Source organism: Oreochromis niloticus, linkage group LG11 (genome assembly GCF_001858045.2).
Source record: "Oreochromis niloticus isolate F11D_XX linkage group LG11, O_niloticus_UMD_NMBU, whole genome shotgun sequence".
NCBI lineage: Eukaryota > Metazoa > Chordata > Actinopteri > Cichliformes > Cichlidae > Oreochromis > Oreochromis niloticus.
Window position 1 is genome coordinate 8722624 of NC_031976.2, and position 13340 is coordinate 8735963.

At 38.1% G+C, this 13340-nt stretch overlaps 1 protein-coding gene across 2 annotated transcripts in view; it reads left to right on the forward strand.

Annotated features, from left to right (window-relative positions):
* The window catches only part of cdkal1 (CDK5 regulatory subunit associated protein 1-like 1), a 242918-nt gene that overhangs the window by 120550 nt on the left and 109028 nt on the right, over positions 1-13340 (forward strand). For both annotated transcript variants that reach the window (XM_025911505.1, XM_005450542.4), the window contains exon 9: positions 12667-12833. In XM_025911505.1, the coding sequence (XP_025767290.1) occupies positions 12667-12833 (167 nt within the window). The remainder of the gene's footprint in view (positions 1-12666; positions 12834-13340) is intronic.

Consider the following 13340-nt stretch of genomic DNA (forward strand, 5'->3'; position numbering starts at 1 on the left):
AACTTTTTTTCCTGTGCAATAAGCTTCAGTAGCATACAACTTGCATTCATCCCCTTATTGCTTTCGCCCAATCCAGTAGACCCTGGGGCCCAGGCTATTTTATAGTAGATAAAGTTTCCCTCAGAAGAGAGATTTGGTGTCCAAGTGTTTTTTTTTTAGCTTGTTTGATGCATTGTTTTTGAATTAGTTAACATCTCAGAAAAATTATGCACTTCTACTAAAAAGTGCTGAAATACTGGCTACAGCTGAAGTCATAGGACTGGTAGTAGTTCCTCTTGACTGAGGCTTTGATCCAGACCATCTGATGTGTACTAACACAGTAAACTGGAAATTTCATGCTTAAATTTTTTGTGCATTTAAAATAAAAAGGCCTGGATGACGCAAAGTCCCAAGGCACACCTGGATTTACCCCCACATGCCCTTCCACAAAATTTGGGAACCACTGGGCTAGATGATTAGAAGAGGTTAAGATGGACTTGAACAGGAGGAAGAGGGAAGGTTGACCTTCTGGTGTGCAGTGAGTAGAGACTGGGAGCTGTGTGCATGAAGAGGAGTGTATATTCAATGTAGGGAAGTGGTATTCCTGATTCTTCCTCTTTGGTTTGAACCCCAAAGAGAGACTGGATCACTTTTTGCTAATAGCAAAAAGTACGTTTAAGATGAAGTTTGTGTTTCTTGACTCCGATAGTGGAGTAACGGTATTTTGTATACTTTCCTCTCCTGTGTGTGTTTCTGTCTGTCCTGACACGTTTCTCTCTCTAGCCACAGTCACTGTCACTCCAGGTCTTTGGCTAAACAAGTTGTTGAGCGTTTCTGCTTGACTGGACAGCCTGTCGCCACATCTGTCACTTTGCAGAAAACCCTGTGCCTGATTCCCTTCGACCCCCCATTGCATGTTTTTGTGTCTGTGTGTGTTTAGGTGGGGGGGGCAATTTCACTGTAAAGCTACTTGCCTACTAGCTAAAACTGTATGTAGCAAGATGTTTGTTTTACTTTGCTTTTAGACGTTTAGTTTTCTGCAGTAGTGGCCTTTGTTGCAATGAGCTCTATCTGACATGCAACTCGCAGTAAATAATTTCTGGATCCAACAATTAATTATGCACCAATTTGCTGTTGTGTGTAGTGTTGTCTTTTTTTCCCCACTAAAATGACCTCAGACAAGAAAACCTCATTTCTGCCATTCAATACCAAAGAACTTTCACAAATTATGCCAAATTGCAAAATGCTTAGCTATGATTCTGATATACCTCTGTATTTGCACACTCTTTACTTCAGCAGCATCAATCTTTGCACAGATAATGTTCACATGTTGGTTCAGGATTTTCTTTAGTTTCTGATTCACTGCAGCATATTTTCAAGGGGGTTATATGCTACATAAGGAAAAGCTCCTTTATATTTTTCTGTGTTTTATCCTCAGTTACTTTGACACAAAGCCATCTGCTGTGATGCTTACAACTCTGATAAATTGATGAAGTCGCAGCTGTATTTTGATACTGAGATAGTTTGTCTGGGCATTTCATTTCCAAGCAGGAATCTCAGAAACACCCCTCAGGGTTAACAGGTCAACAAAAAACAAAACTTTCAAATGTTTTATTTTATTTTTTACATTTTCTCTTTTTTCAGTTGGGTTGCAGGTTTCTAAGAACTGAAAATCAGACCCCTTCTTGTGGACTTGCACTTTACTTTTTATGTATATCCTTGTCTGCCAATGTAATCTCTCTGCAAACTATGGCTATGGATACTTATGCAGCATAAATTGTGGATAAAAAGGATGCAAACACTAATGTCTCTGCATGTTCAAACATGTGGTTGTGATTGAAGTTCGTTCCCTGAAAAGCTTTGGCCTTTGGTTTTCACTGTCTATTCTTACTGGGACCAGTCAGTTCCTGTCTTTGACTACTCTGCCCAAAAAGCACATTATGGCCTTAGTTCTTTGAGAATAGAGTTATTGAACTATACATTTCTTTCTGTTGTATGTACCTCAGCTTTTTAACGGCTTTAATACAGAACCGGTGCCTCATGAAAATGCAAGTATTTACATAATATAATATTGTGCAGTGTAGCGCTCAGTTAACACATATGACACAGAATAACGCAGTAATACATTTGCAAATATTTAAAACACAGCTGCAAATGCACTGAATACATATTAGAGTTGCTTTATTAATTAACACTCACACAGGGTCACACAGAGTGCAAAGTTCTTTTGGGCTTGGTACAGTAACTAATTCCAAAGGCACACACACACACACACACCCACACACACACACACACACACACACCGCATAAACTGGCTAAATGAATTAACAAACACAAACATCATGCCTGCAGGTGTGTCATGAATATATTAGCATAAATACTGACCGGACCTATAATTATTTATCACATTAATGCCCGCGCACGCACGCACGCACGCACACACACACACACACACACACACCAAGAAATTAGGTCAGCACCGTTGAAATGAATGGAATCAAACCTTATTATGTCTGATTAATAACACAGCTGTAAAAAGTCTGGTGTGTTTGTATGTCACTGGGTCCTGTATGACCATATGTATATACAGTATATGTGATTGTACATATTTATGCGTGTGTATGTTTGTCCATTATGCTAACTTCTTGACAGCTGATATTAACCAGTACAAACCTCAATGACTTTTTAATAAGGACAACTTTCCATATGTTATTCTCATGGTTAAAACGTGTGTGTGTGTGTGTGTGTGTGTGTGTGTGTCTAATGGTCTTATTGTTTTGCAGTTCCTGGAGTGTCTGACAGAAATTACATCTACCCTTGCAGCACCTGCGGTTTTATACAATGACATAGTTAGTAGTAACATGCTTAAATATATATTTTGGTATTTTAAAGTGGGCTGACAATGACTTCATTGAACGTATAACCCTGCCTTGAGAACATACCGAGAAAATTGCTTCCTGACTCTCACAAACTGCTTCTTACTCAGAGCAAATGTGTGTAGAATTCACTGTTGAAGGAATGGCATTATGGTTTGTCAAAATCATGCAAACAGAGGTTTTGAGTCTTACCTACAGTATATCAGTTGTTGAGCTTCTTGCATCACTGTCTAGTTAAGACTCATGCACTCCATTGCAACCGTATGAAAAAGAAATATAAGACACTCATTGTACATGTTTGTTATTTTGGTATTAGATGTAATTTCTCATACTATGCATTGCTCACAGATGCCCTTTACACATTTTTCCTCATGCCACATTGTAATTAGGTATCAATAACAGGAAAATAGGAGAAAAATGCAAAAGAAAATCTAAATTGCACAGGTGTCAGGATATTTTTCCATTCATTCAAACATCAAATGTTTAAATTATTTTTGTGTCATTACTTTTTGAACACTTAAACATTTGTACTGGCTGTCAGGCTGCATGAAACTTTTACGAGTTATTTGTGATTGATTGCTAACTTATGTCATTAACATATTTCTTTTTTGTGGTATTTGAATCTTGTCCCCTTGGTACATTTATGTTCTAATGCTACATGATTATGAAACTTCAGCAAAAAAAATATAAATCCTCAGATAGTTTCCACCTCCATCTTTTCCTGCCCATTAATTCACTTGAACTCCTCGTATTTTAGTGGAACCAACACTGTCATGAAGCACTCAAGGCAGTTAAAGGGCTGCTTTTGGTCCCAATCCTCTCATATGTAGTCATTCATCATCTTGGAAAACAGGAAGCTTCTACAAGTACACACAGACACACACAGAAAAGACAAGCGTGTATATGTGTCATCTTTCCCCCATTACTCTGTTTGTATTCATAGACACACGCTGTTACAGTCACACACATAGAAACAATAGGCACATAAACATACTTGGAGCCCCCTTGCCAATTACTTTTGATATATCCATATAGTGTGTCTGACCCATATCTTCGGTGACATTACGTGTGCACATATGTGTGCACATACAAACAAGCTTTGATGTATTGAGACGCTCTGCGTTATGCGTAGACGTGCACAGAAGGTCATGCCTGCAGTTCGGAAACTATTCAAAAGTAGGTTAAAGCTGATGTGTTGTTGTTTTTTTAAAGGATTGTGTAGGCTCTTAATTAAAGCTATGCATGTATATTCACTTATGCACGTGCACGCCGCACACACACTTACACCAAACATGCATGTGCAGCATGGACACATACGTGTAATTGGTGTAAACATGCTTGAGAGATATTTGCATATACCCGCGTGTGTGTGTGTGTGTGTGTGTGTGTGTGTGTTGGGTTAATCCGTGATGATGATACTACCTGCCAAGACACCCACGCATCACATCAACAGTTGTTGCTCTAAACTAAGCTGCTTAATTACTGCAATTAAACTCTGTGTGTGGTGTTTGTGCATAGGCTGCAGTGTGGTGGAGACTGAATACGTGTGTGAAGCTTCTTGATGTATAAAAATGTTTGTTAGTAAAGTTTAGAAATTTTAGCAAAAGCTGCTGAATACATAAATTTATGTAAATATCAGATGAATTAAATGAATGTGAAGTGACATCACACATAGTTACTTGTTAGCTGATTAAACTAATATTTCCATACTCTGTGTACCGTTTGAATCCTTAAATGTCTTTCATGTGAAAATTCAGAAGAACGGAATTTTTTATGGAGTAAATAGGTTTCTGTTAACAAATCGATCCGTTATCCCTAAACTAAAATGCTCAACACAATTTATTTCCCCCCTTCTTCTTTTCCAACAAATTTTTTCTCTCCTTAATTCAGTCTCACCACACAAGCGCTTGCTTTTCTCCCTCTCCTTCCACATTCATCATTTAATTTCTCAAGTTGCTTTTCCTGACATCTGCCCCAGAATCTTTTACTGTGTAGTGGTGGGTGGGGAGGTTTACTGTGGAGGCAGACAGCCAGAGGGAAGTGGATGATGGAGTAGGATAGGGGAGGGACTGATGTGACTGAAGGTCAGACGGGCCTTCCAGTCAGACCCACAGTACAGAAGGGTTGCATGGTTGTGTGTTTTTTGTGTGTGTGTATTTTCATATGATGAAGAACTTAATGATTTATTGGAGAAGACTGTAGTTTAAAATAATATGTTTTTAAAAAGCTTTACACGGTTTGTGTTTACAAGCCTGAATTCCTCATGGACCTTTTAAATTTGTTATTCCACATGTGATTTTATATACTGAGTCATTTCAAAGTGTTTAATTAAAGTAAATACAAATTGCTATTTTAAAAATAATATCTTAATATGTTGCTATCTTTTAATTTGGCATTATATTCATTGCATCAATCTAGTTTGCTCGTATGAATCTAATTTGGAAAACACTCAGTTTACAGTTATGTTGTAATAATATTGATTACACATCATTTATATGTAGCCTCTCTTGACTCTTTTCGCTGCCCTCCATATGAATTTCTGGGCACGCACAGATTGAATGTACTTAAGAGGGAATCTATCGATCCACGTTCGGTCTGTGTTGACACTCATCTCTCTTTGGAGGGACCCGAAGTGTGTTTGTGCATATTTATAATCAGTCTTTTTATTGGTCTCCATGAGAAACGAGAAGAGATGGGAATTGTGATCGGTCTGACCAAGGGTACCAAGTTCACAAACTTATAGCTCAATCGTAGACCAGGCCTGATTTGTGGTGTTTTCCTCTTTGTAGACATTTGTTATATATTATTTTTGTATTTGCAAATATGCAGAGTCATAGAAACCCCCTAAGTGCTAATATTTATTAGATTGCAGACACGCATGGAAATCTTGTTATGCTACATTAAGCACATATTTTCCGTGACTCAGAGCAACACATAGCTAAACATGGTGTGAACGTTGAGCTACCGTGATGAAAACAAGGGTGTGTGCATGCTTATGCTTTAGGCTGTCACATTATTTGTGTTAAATTTTGAATAAATTATCAACCAAATATTCAACTAGCAGAACGTTTTGTTTAAACCAACCAAATATTTTTCCATGTGGTTGCCCTCTCTGTTTCACATGCTTTTCTACCATGTAACATACTACTGTAACATATTTACAGCAATTTAAATAATGTATATAGAGAAAAAGAAATGTAGTAGGAAATATTTAAAACAACCATTCCTGTGTGTCCAGTTTACCTATCCACCAATCACCAAGTGATCACATGACCATATATGATATAAGGCCTTGTATCACATATCATATATGCCCAGGCCATCATTGCTGGTAGTTCAGTGGTGGATACATATATTTGAGTCGACGATTGGATAGAAAAAAAATTATAGAAATGTATTTTCTGTAGAATCATACAATTGGCTGGACTGGTGGATGATTATATATATTATTTATTTATTTTTGGAGTACCTTGGTATCAGTCACTTTCAAACTGGCATACTGGACCTATAACCACTATGCGATATTCCAGCATGATGTGACAAAGGTCCTCATGATGTTAGGAGTACTTACATATTTCAGTATTTAAATGTATCATTAAAGTTGAATTTTTCCACAACAGAAAAGACCTCCCCTCAAGTGGGTTGAGGTGACATGCCTGTGGTTCGGTTTTCAAGTTCTTGTAAGGTTTGAGGTCGTTATGCTCTTGGGCAACTCTTCCCCTTGGTGACTGTGTAGTTGGGTCAGTGTAAGTATCCCAGGGTGTAGTTGGTAAAACAGGCTCTCACTGATAACATCTTGTGTTTCTTTTCATCAATTTAAATCTGCTGTTTTTCCCATCATCATCATCATCATCATCTGAGGCCACCATTTGATATCTTTTCCTCAACAATACTTTTGCTGATTATAGTCAGATTTTTTTTTTAGTCAGACTATCTTGAATGAATCATGCCTGAACTGTTTCTTTTTAAATTATCTAGTTTTTTGGTCACTTTTAATCTTCATTATAGTGCTTTGGAAACAGGTGAGAGTTCCTGTAGATCGCTTTAGACTTTGGATTGCCAATTTAATAACCTTCAGTTAATCAGCTTTGTCCTAGAAATAGCTCGCGGGGACGGAAAGCTCCTTTTTGCTTAGAATAACACATTTTTTACGCTTGGATAGTTTGATGCCGTTTTCCAGTTTTCACAATGTTGATCAGTCGAAAGTGTTTAATCAGTGTCATTTGACCACTGCTTTAACTGTAACAATGCAAGAAAATCTAAATATGTTCAAATTTACATCGTTTGCATCTTTGTTTTTATTTTGGACTCTGGATTGCTGAAAGACTAAAAGCTGAACAGAAACAGGCCTGACATGGAAAAATGTGATCATGTTGTCTACTTTGTAATTTCCAGTGCCAAATCTGCGAATCACAATTATCTTCTTGTATGACTGAATACAGGTTTCTGTAAATAAATTCTGTAATATAAAGGTTTTAAGCTTTTTACTCCTTATAAAGGGAATTATTTTTAGTCCCTCAGTCGCGTCTAAAATGGACTGATCTAAATAGTGAGCATCAACAGTTTTCTTTCATCTGCTGAATACGATGTATATCTTAGACGTGAGTTGTTGTTGCTCTTTTGGGTATTCTCAAAAACAACCCCTTTTTCGTAAGATCGGTCACTCGAGATGTTGGTCAGACACATGCTTAGTCCTAATTTTGTGAATTGTAGAGTGGAGTGAAAAAAGTGTTTGCCCCCTTCCTGATTTCCTTTTTTGTGTGTGTTTGTCACACTTAAATGTTTCAGATCATCAAAGAAATTTTAGTAGACAAAGATAACACAAGTAAACATAAAATGCAGTTTTTAAATGAAGGTGTTTATGATTAAGTGGGAAAAAATCCAAACCTACATGACCCTGTGTGAAGAAGTGATTGCTCTCTAATCCTAGTAACTGGTTGGGCCACCCTTAGTAGCAGCAACTGTGATAACTGGCAATGAGTCTTTTACAGCCCTGTGGAGGATTTTTGGCCCACTCATCTTTGAAGAATTTTTGTAATGTAGCCACATTGGAGGGTTTTACAGCATTAACAGCTTGTTTAAGGTCATGCAACAGCAGGTCAATCAGACTCAAGTCAGGGCTTTGACTAGGCCACTCCAAAGTCTTCGTTTTTATTAAACCATTCAGGGGTGGACTTTCTGGTGTGTTTGGGATCATTGTCCTGCTGCAGAACCAAAGTGCATGTTAACTTGAGGTCACGAACAGCTGGCCGGATATTCTCCTTCAGGATGTTTTGGTAGAGAACAGAATTCGTGGTTCCATTTACCACAGCAAGTCTTCCAGGTTCCGAGATAGCAAAACAGCCCCAGACCACCACACTACCACCGCCATTTTACTGTTGGTATGATGTTCCTTTTCTGTGTTACTTTCATGCCAAGTGTAATGCCACTCAAACCAAAAAGTTTTGTCTCATCAGTCCACAGAATATATTTCCAGATATCTTGGGGGATCATCAAGATGTTTTTCTGGCAAGTATGAGACGAGCCTTTGTGTTCCTTTTGGTCAGCAGCGGTTTTCTCCTTGAAACATGGATGCCATTTTTGCCCAGTCTCTTTCTTATTGTTGTATCATGAACTCTGAACTTAACTGAGACATGTGAAGCCTGTGGTTCTTTAATGTTGTTCTTGGTTCTTTTTTGACCTCCAGGATGACTCATCAATATGCTCTTTGAGTAATTTTTGTCAGCCGGTCACTCCTGGGAATCTTCACTACTGTTCCAAGTTTTCTCCATTTGTGTATAATGACTCTCACTGTGGTTCACTGGAGTCCCAAAGAAAATAAATAGAAATCGCTTTGTTAACCTTTCCAGACTGATATTTCAGTGACTTTGTTACTTTTTGGGATCATTTAGCCTGCTTCACTTTGTCAGACAGGTTCTATTTAAGTGATTTCTTGATTGAGCAGATCTGTCAGTAATTAGGCCTGAGTGTGTTTAGTGAAACTGAGCTCAACTTTCCCCAAAAATTCGTTAGTCATAGTTAATTCATGATTTAACAAGAGGGGCAATTACTTTTTCACACAGGACCAGTTCGGTTTAGATAACTGTTCTCCCTTAATCAATGAAATCATCATTTAAAAACTGCGTTTTGTATTTACTTTGGCTATTTTTGTCTGATGCTAACATTTTTGGATGATCTGAAACACGTAAGTGTGAGAAATATTCAAAACACTAGGAAATTAGGAAGGGGGCAAATACTTATTACAGAGTCCATTCAGACCGTACCATGTTGAAAGATGCAACATGGTACGGTCCTAGACGATCCTAGATTTGACCTTGCAAGATGTCCATTTTGACTTTAATGGAAAAAGTTGAACAGGTGCTGCATTCAGGCATACAGCTGACACTATGAGATGCTGTCAGATTAATGGGTAAGAATCTGTGTCTAGAAAGCACCTTTCATATTGTGAGGATAGGAGCCACAATATCATTGCAAGTACAGAAATGTCCTCATTACATTTAGTCTAAAATGAAAACTTGTCCATAAAAGCAAACCCAGACACAGCAAACAAGTATTTGACAGAGACCGGGTGTGATGATCGATTTATATGGTTTTTTCAGGCGCACTGATGGTGTTGTTCTTGGACAAAGACGAATGGAACTTGGACATGCATGCAACTGTTTCCTCTGTGTTCAAGCTTTCTCTCTCAGCTTGTAGGTTTGGGAATGCGGTCAGAAGTGCAGATCTATCTCACTGAGTGTTTTACTTTTGTTTTATTTGATTTTGCATATCAGGACTTTTTAAAATCCTGACATGGTTTTTCACTCCACTGTCTGTGCTATGCTTTGTCAGAACGAAGTGAATGTTAATAGCGTTTAGGAAAACGGGTGTGCTACCCACCCTTGTTTGGAATTGCTCTGACATCAAACTACATCATAAAGTGGTTGGAAAAAGGACTTGGGTCAAATGTTGATGTGTAATGTCAACACGCACAGGCCAAAGCACAATGGAAATGTGTCCCTCCTGACTTTGTTGCATGGGATTCATCTTCCCATATTTAAAAAAAATAATAAAACAATGATAGCACATAATCAATGTTCATATTTCTCAATAGTATCAGAGGCCAAAATGTGCTCAGAACTGTATTTCCTAAACCATTCAGCAGTTTTCATACTTTCTACTTACCAGAAAGTATTTATTGAAGTAAAACCTCTCGCAGCCAGATAATATAATGATGGCAATTAGGTGTACTGTATACAAATTATTTTTGAGTACATTATGAAAAGCAATGGCTAATGCACTATTAGGTTTACAAATTTCTCCTGACAGAGATCGTGACTTTTTCTGCACCATCTTGACAGGAGGCAATTGTCAGCCCTTCACCACTGTGACCTCTCGCCACTACACATAAACAAAAGCAGAGGAAGCAGATGTGCAGCTTGTATAAGACCAGATACAGAAGGGCAGGCATTTCCTAATAGCTGCCTCCTCTCTGTATTTGGCCAACAATAACACCGTTGGCACACCTGACACAAAAGAACCGAGAAGCAAGCCAAAAGGGCAAATTACTGGGTAGGTTATTGAGTTGAGCTGGAGATCTGTGCATGGCTATGGCCTTGAGTAAACATGAGAGACTTTTGCAAAGCATCACCCTGCTCAAAACATAATTAACAGGGGATTCAGAAATATTTCACAGCAAACAATATATACTCTTACTATTTGTACAGCATTATTGGACTGGAATCACAAGAATGTTGTTTTGGAAGGAAGTAATTTAGCTCAGAGGTCATTTCAATGTACCTTTGGCTGTGCATAAGGCTATTATTTGGCCAGTGTCTTTCTGCAACAGTTAAGCTGAAAAGGACACTGTTATTGTGCTGGATTCAGTCATTACTGGTATGTAGATGATGCAGTCAAGGTCCTTGACTTGGTAGTGACATTGGTATTACTGAGCCCAAACAAGCTGATTTGAGCTGTCCATGGATGCTTTTCTTTACCTTTTAAAAGATGCGAATGTAACAAATTAAATAAATACAGTAAATAAACACCATTACAAATTAATATGAGAAGATAACAGGTCTATATGAGATATGCTAAACCTCAGGGGTTCTTCGAAGATTTCTGGTGGCCATGAGCAGATGGGAAGTTCTTATGCCTGTGAGGAGACACGTTGCTTAAAAACAGCGCGTACTTTCTAAGCATAATAAATTGAATGAATTAAATAACGATAAGGAGTTTAATGAACTAGGTTATTATTAAATATTGTCCAAAGGTGAAATATGCATTGAATTAATTGCACACTGAAGCTATCTTGATATATTCTTATATAGTGTGCATGCTGGCCTGATGCGATTTAAGCATGTGTGATTGATGGATGCATTTGATTGCATTTTTAGACGCGGCTGGCGACAGAAATCATTAGTGCTTCTTAATGTCGACGATGAGCTCTGGAAACACTTTAATTCGACTCCAGACAATTACACCGTCATCATTTTTAATCTTTCTGGCCCATGCTCACCTCTATACACACACACATACACACACTGTCCAATTAGCCAAACAGTATGACCACATGCATCTTTCTGTCTGTCTCTGCACAGCTAATGATAATGATGGTTGTGTGCATTTGCGTGTGTGTACCTAATACTTGTCCCCCTGCAAGTGCAAATGTGTTTATGTGCGCTTGTGTGATATAATATGTCTTAACACATAGCTTAAACAGACACTCAGCCATTTCCGGACCTACAGTCAAATGACACTTAGCTCATTAAGCTCTAGCACTGAGCGTTGCTCTAATTTAGCATGAAGCCAGTTGATCACCCCCTCTTGCTGCATTTGACCTTCATATTCCTGCAATCCATGTTTACAACACTGGTATTTTTAATACTTGTCAGTGACTGAGATAAATGGGGTTTCTATCAAAGCTCTGGCATATATAAGCAATGACAACAAAAGCTTCAGAGTGGCAGTGAAATAATGATACCTGAGAGAAGGTGACATAATGACATGGAAGCTTTGGAGCTTGAGCTTGGCTGTCATAACTATTTACATTAGTATTTCTAATAACAGATGAAGGAGGAAGTAAAACAGAGTAAAAACCAACATTTACGTTTATTCTGACAGTTGCTTAAGGAAAAAGAAAGTAATGTGATGGAAGAGTGTCTTATAGCTACAAGAGCAGGAGCGAGTTTTAAGAAGGGCATTTTAAAGCTTTTTCAGGTGTTACTCATTAGTCAGGAGCACAGACGGTAATTGTTAATTGGACTTATTTTAAGCAGACAGCCATAACAGGCTGTATGGATGTCAAAAATAGGACCGTGAAGCAGTTTGCAGAATGCTATCAGCGAACTTCTGACCTCAAATTAGCCAAAGTTTTGAAAGTTTCAAATATGTAGCGCTAAAATACACTTTGAATAATACATGGTGGAGGATAGCGATGTCCTCATAGCGCAGGCAGCATGGATAATTTTACCTGAGTCGTTAGACATGAAAAGGATATTTTAACACACACACAATATAAACATTAACTCTAAAGTGGAATGCTTGATTCAGTTAATTTAACAGTCAGATATCTCCCTCAGGTTTCAGCCTGCATGTTTTTCATTCATTAGCTTCAGTAGGTAAGGTTATTTTTAATCAAATTAGTGAAATGTTAACGTGAGATTCCCTTAAGTACAACGGTACCCACAGTCACTGTAAACTGTTCCCACTTGGGAACTAATACCCAGCCTGCTTTGATTATTGATGGTGGTTATTGGTGGCTGTTATATAATATGAATTAATGAATTTAATATGGTTAATGAGCATATTTATATGTGCGTGCCTTTTCTAGAGGGAGTGTGTGAGATCTGGTTGACCAGTGAGGACACCGGTGCTTACGGTAGAGACATAGGGACAGACCTGCCCACGCTGCTGTGGAGACTGGTGGAGGAGATTCCCGAAGGTGCCATGCTAAGGCTGGGGATGACGAATCCACCATATATCCTGGAACACCTAGAGGTATGCGCAGTACACACAAACACCTCCACAATTTCACTCACGAGTACTATCAAATATAATAATGCATCAGTATTAATAAAAGTAAAACACTGAGACACTCCAGACACTTCCTTTTTACCTGCTTTGTTTTTCTCCTGACGGGCTCTTTCTGTGAACAAACAATATTGCTTTGCCTAGATTTAATAAACTAAAAGCCTTTCTGTTTTGCTTACCAAGCAGTTTAGCTGCAGCACTCATTCTCTGCTGATTAGTTCATTCTCTTCTTTCCCTAATGAGTCAATTAAGGACCATTGTGTCCTATTTAGTAACCTCATTTTATCAATCATTATTGTCTTTTCTAATGGAACAATGGGCATTGTTACCCTTCTCTATTTTCTCTCTCGATCTCTAGCCCTGACTTCTTTGTGTATTTGCATGTCTGTGAGACATGAATTTTTTGCCATTTAAATCTTTTTCTGCCTTTCCCCCTTTTTAAAAAACAAAATTAACTTGTGTTGGAGATACAAC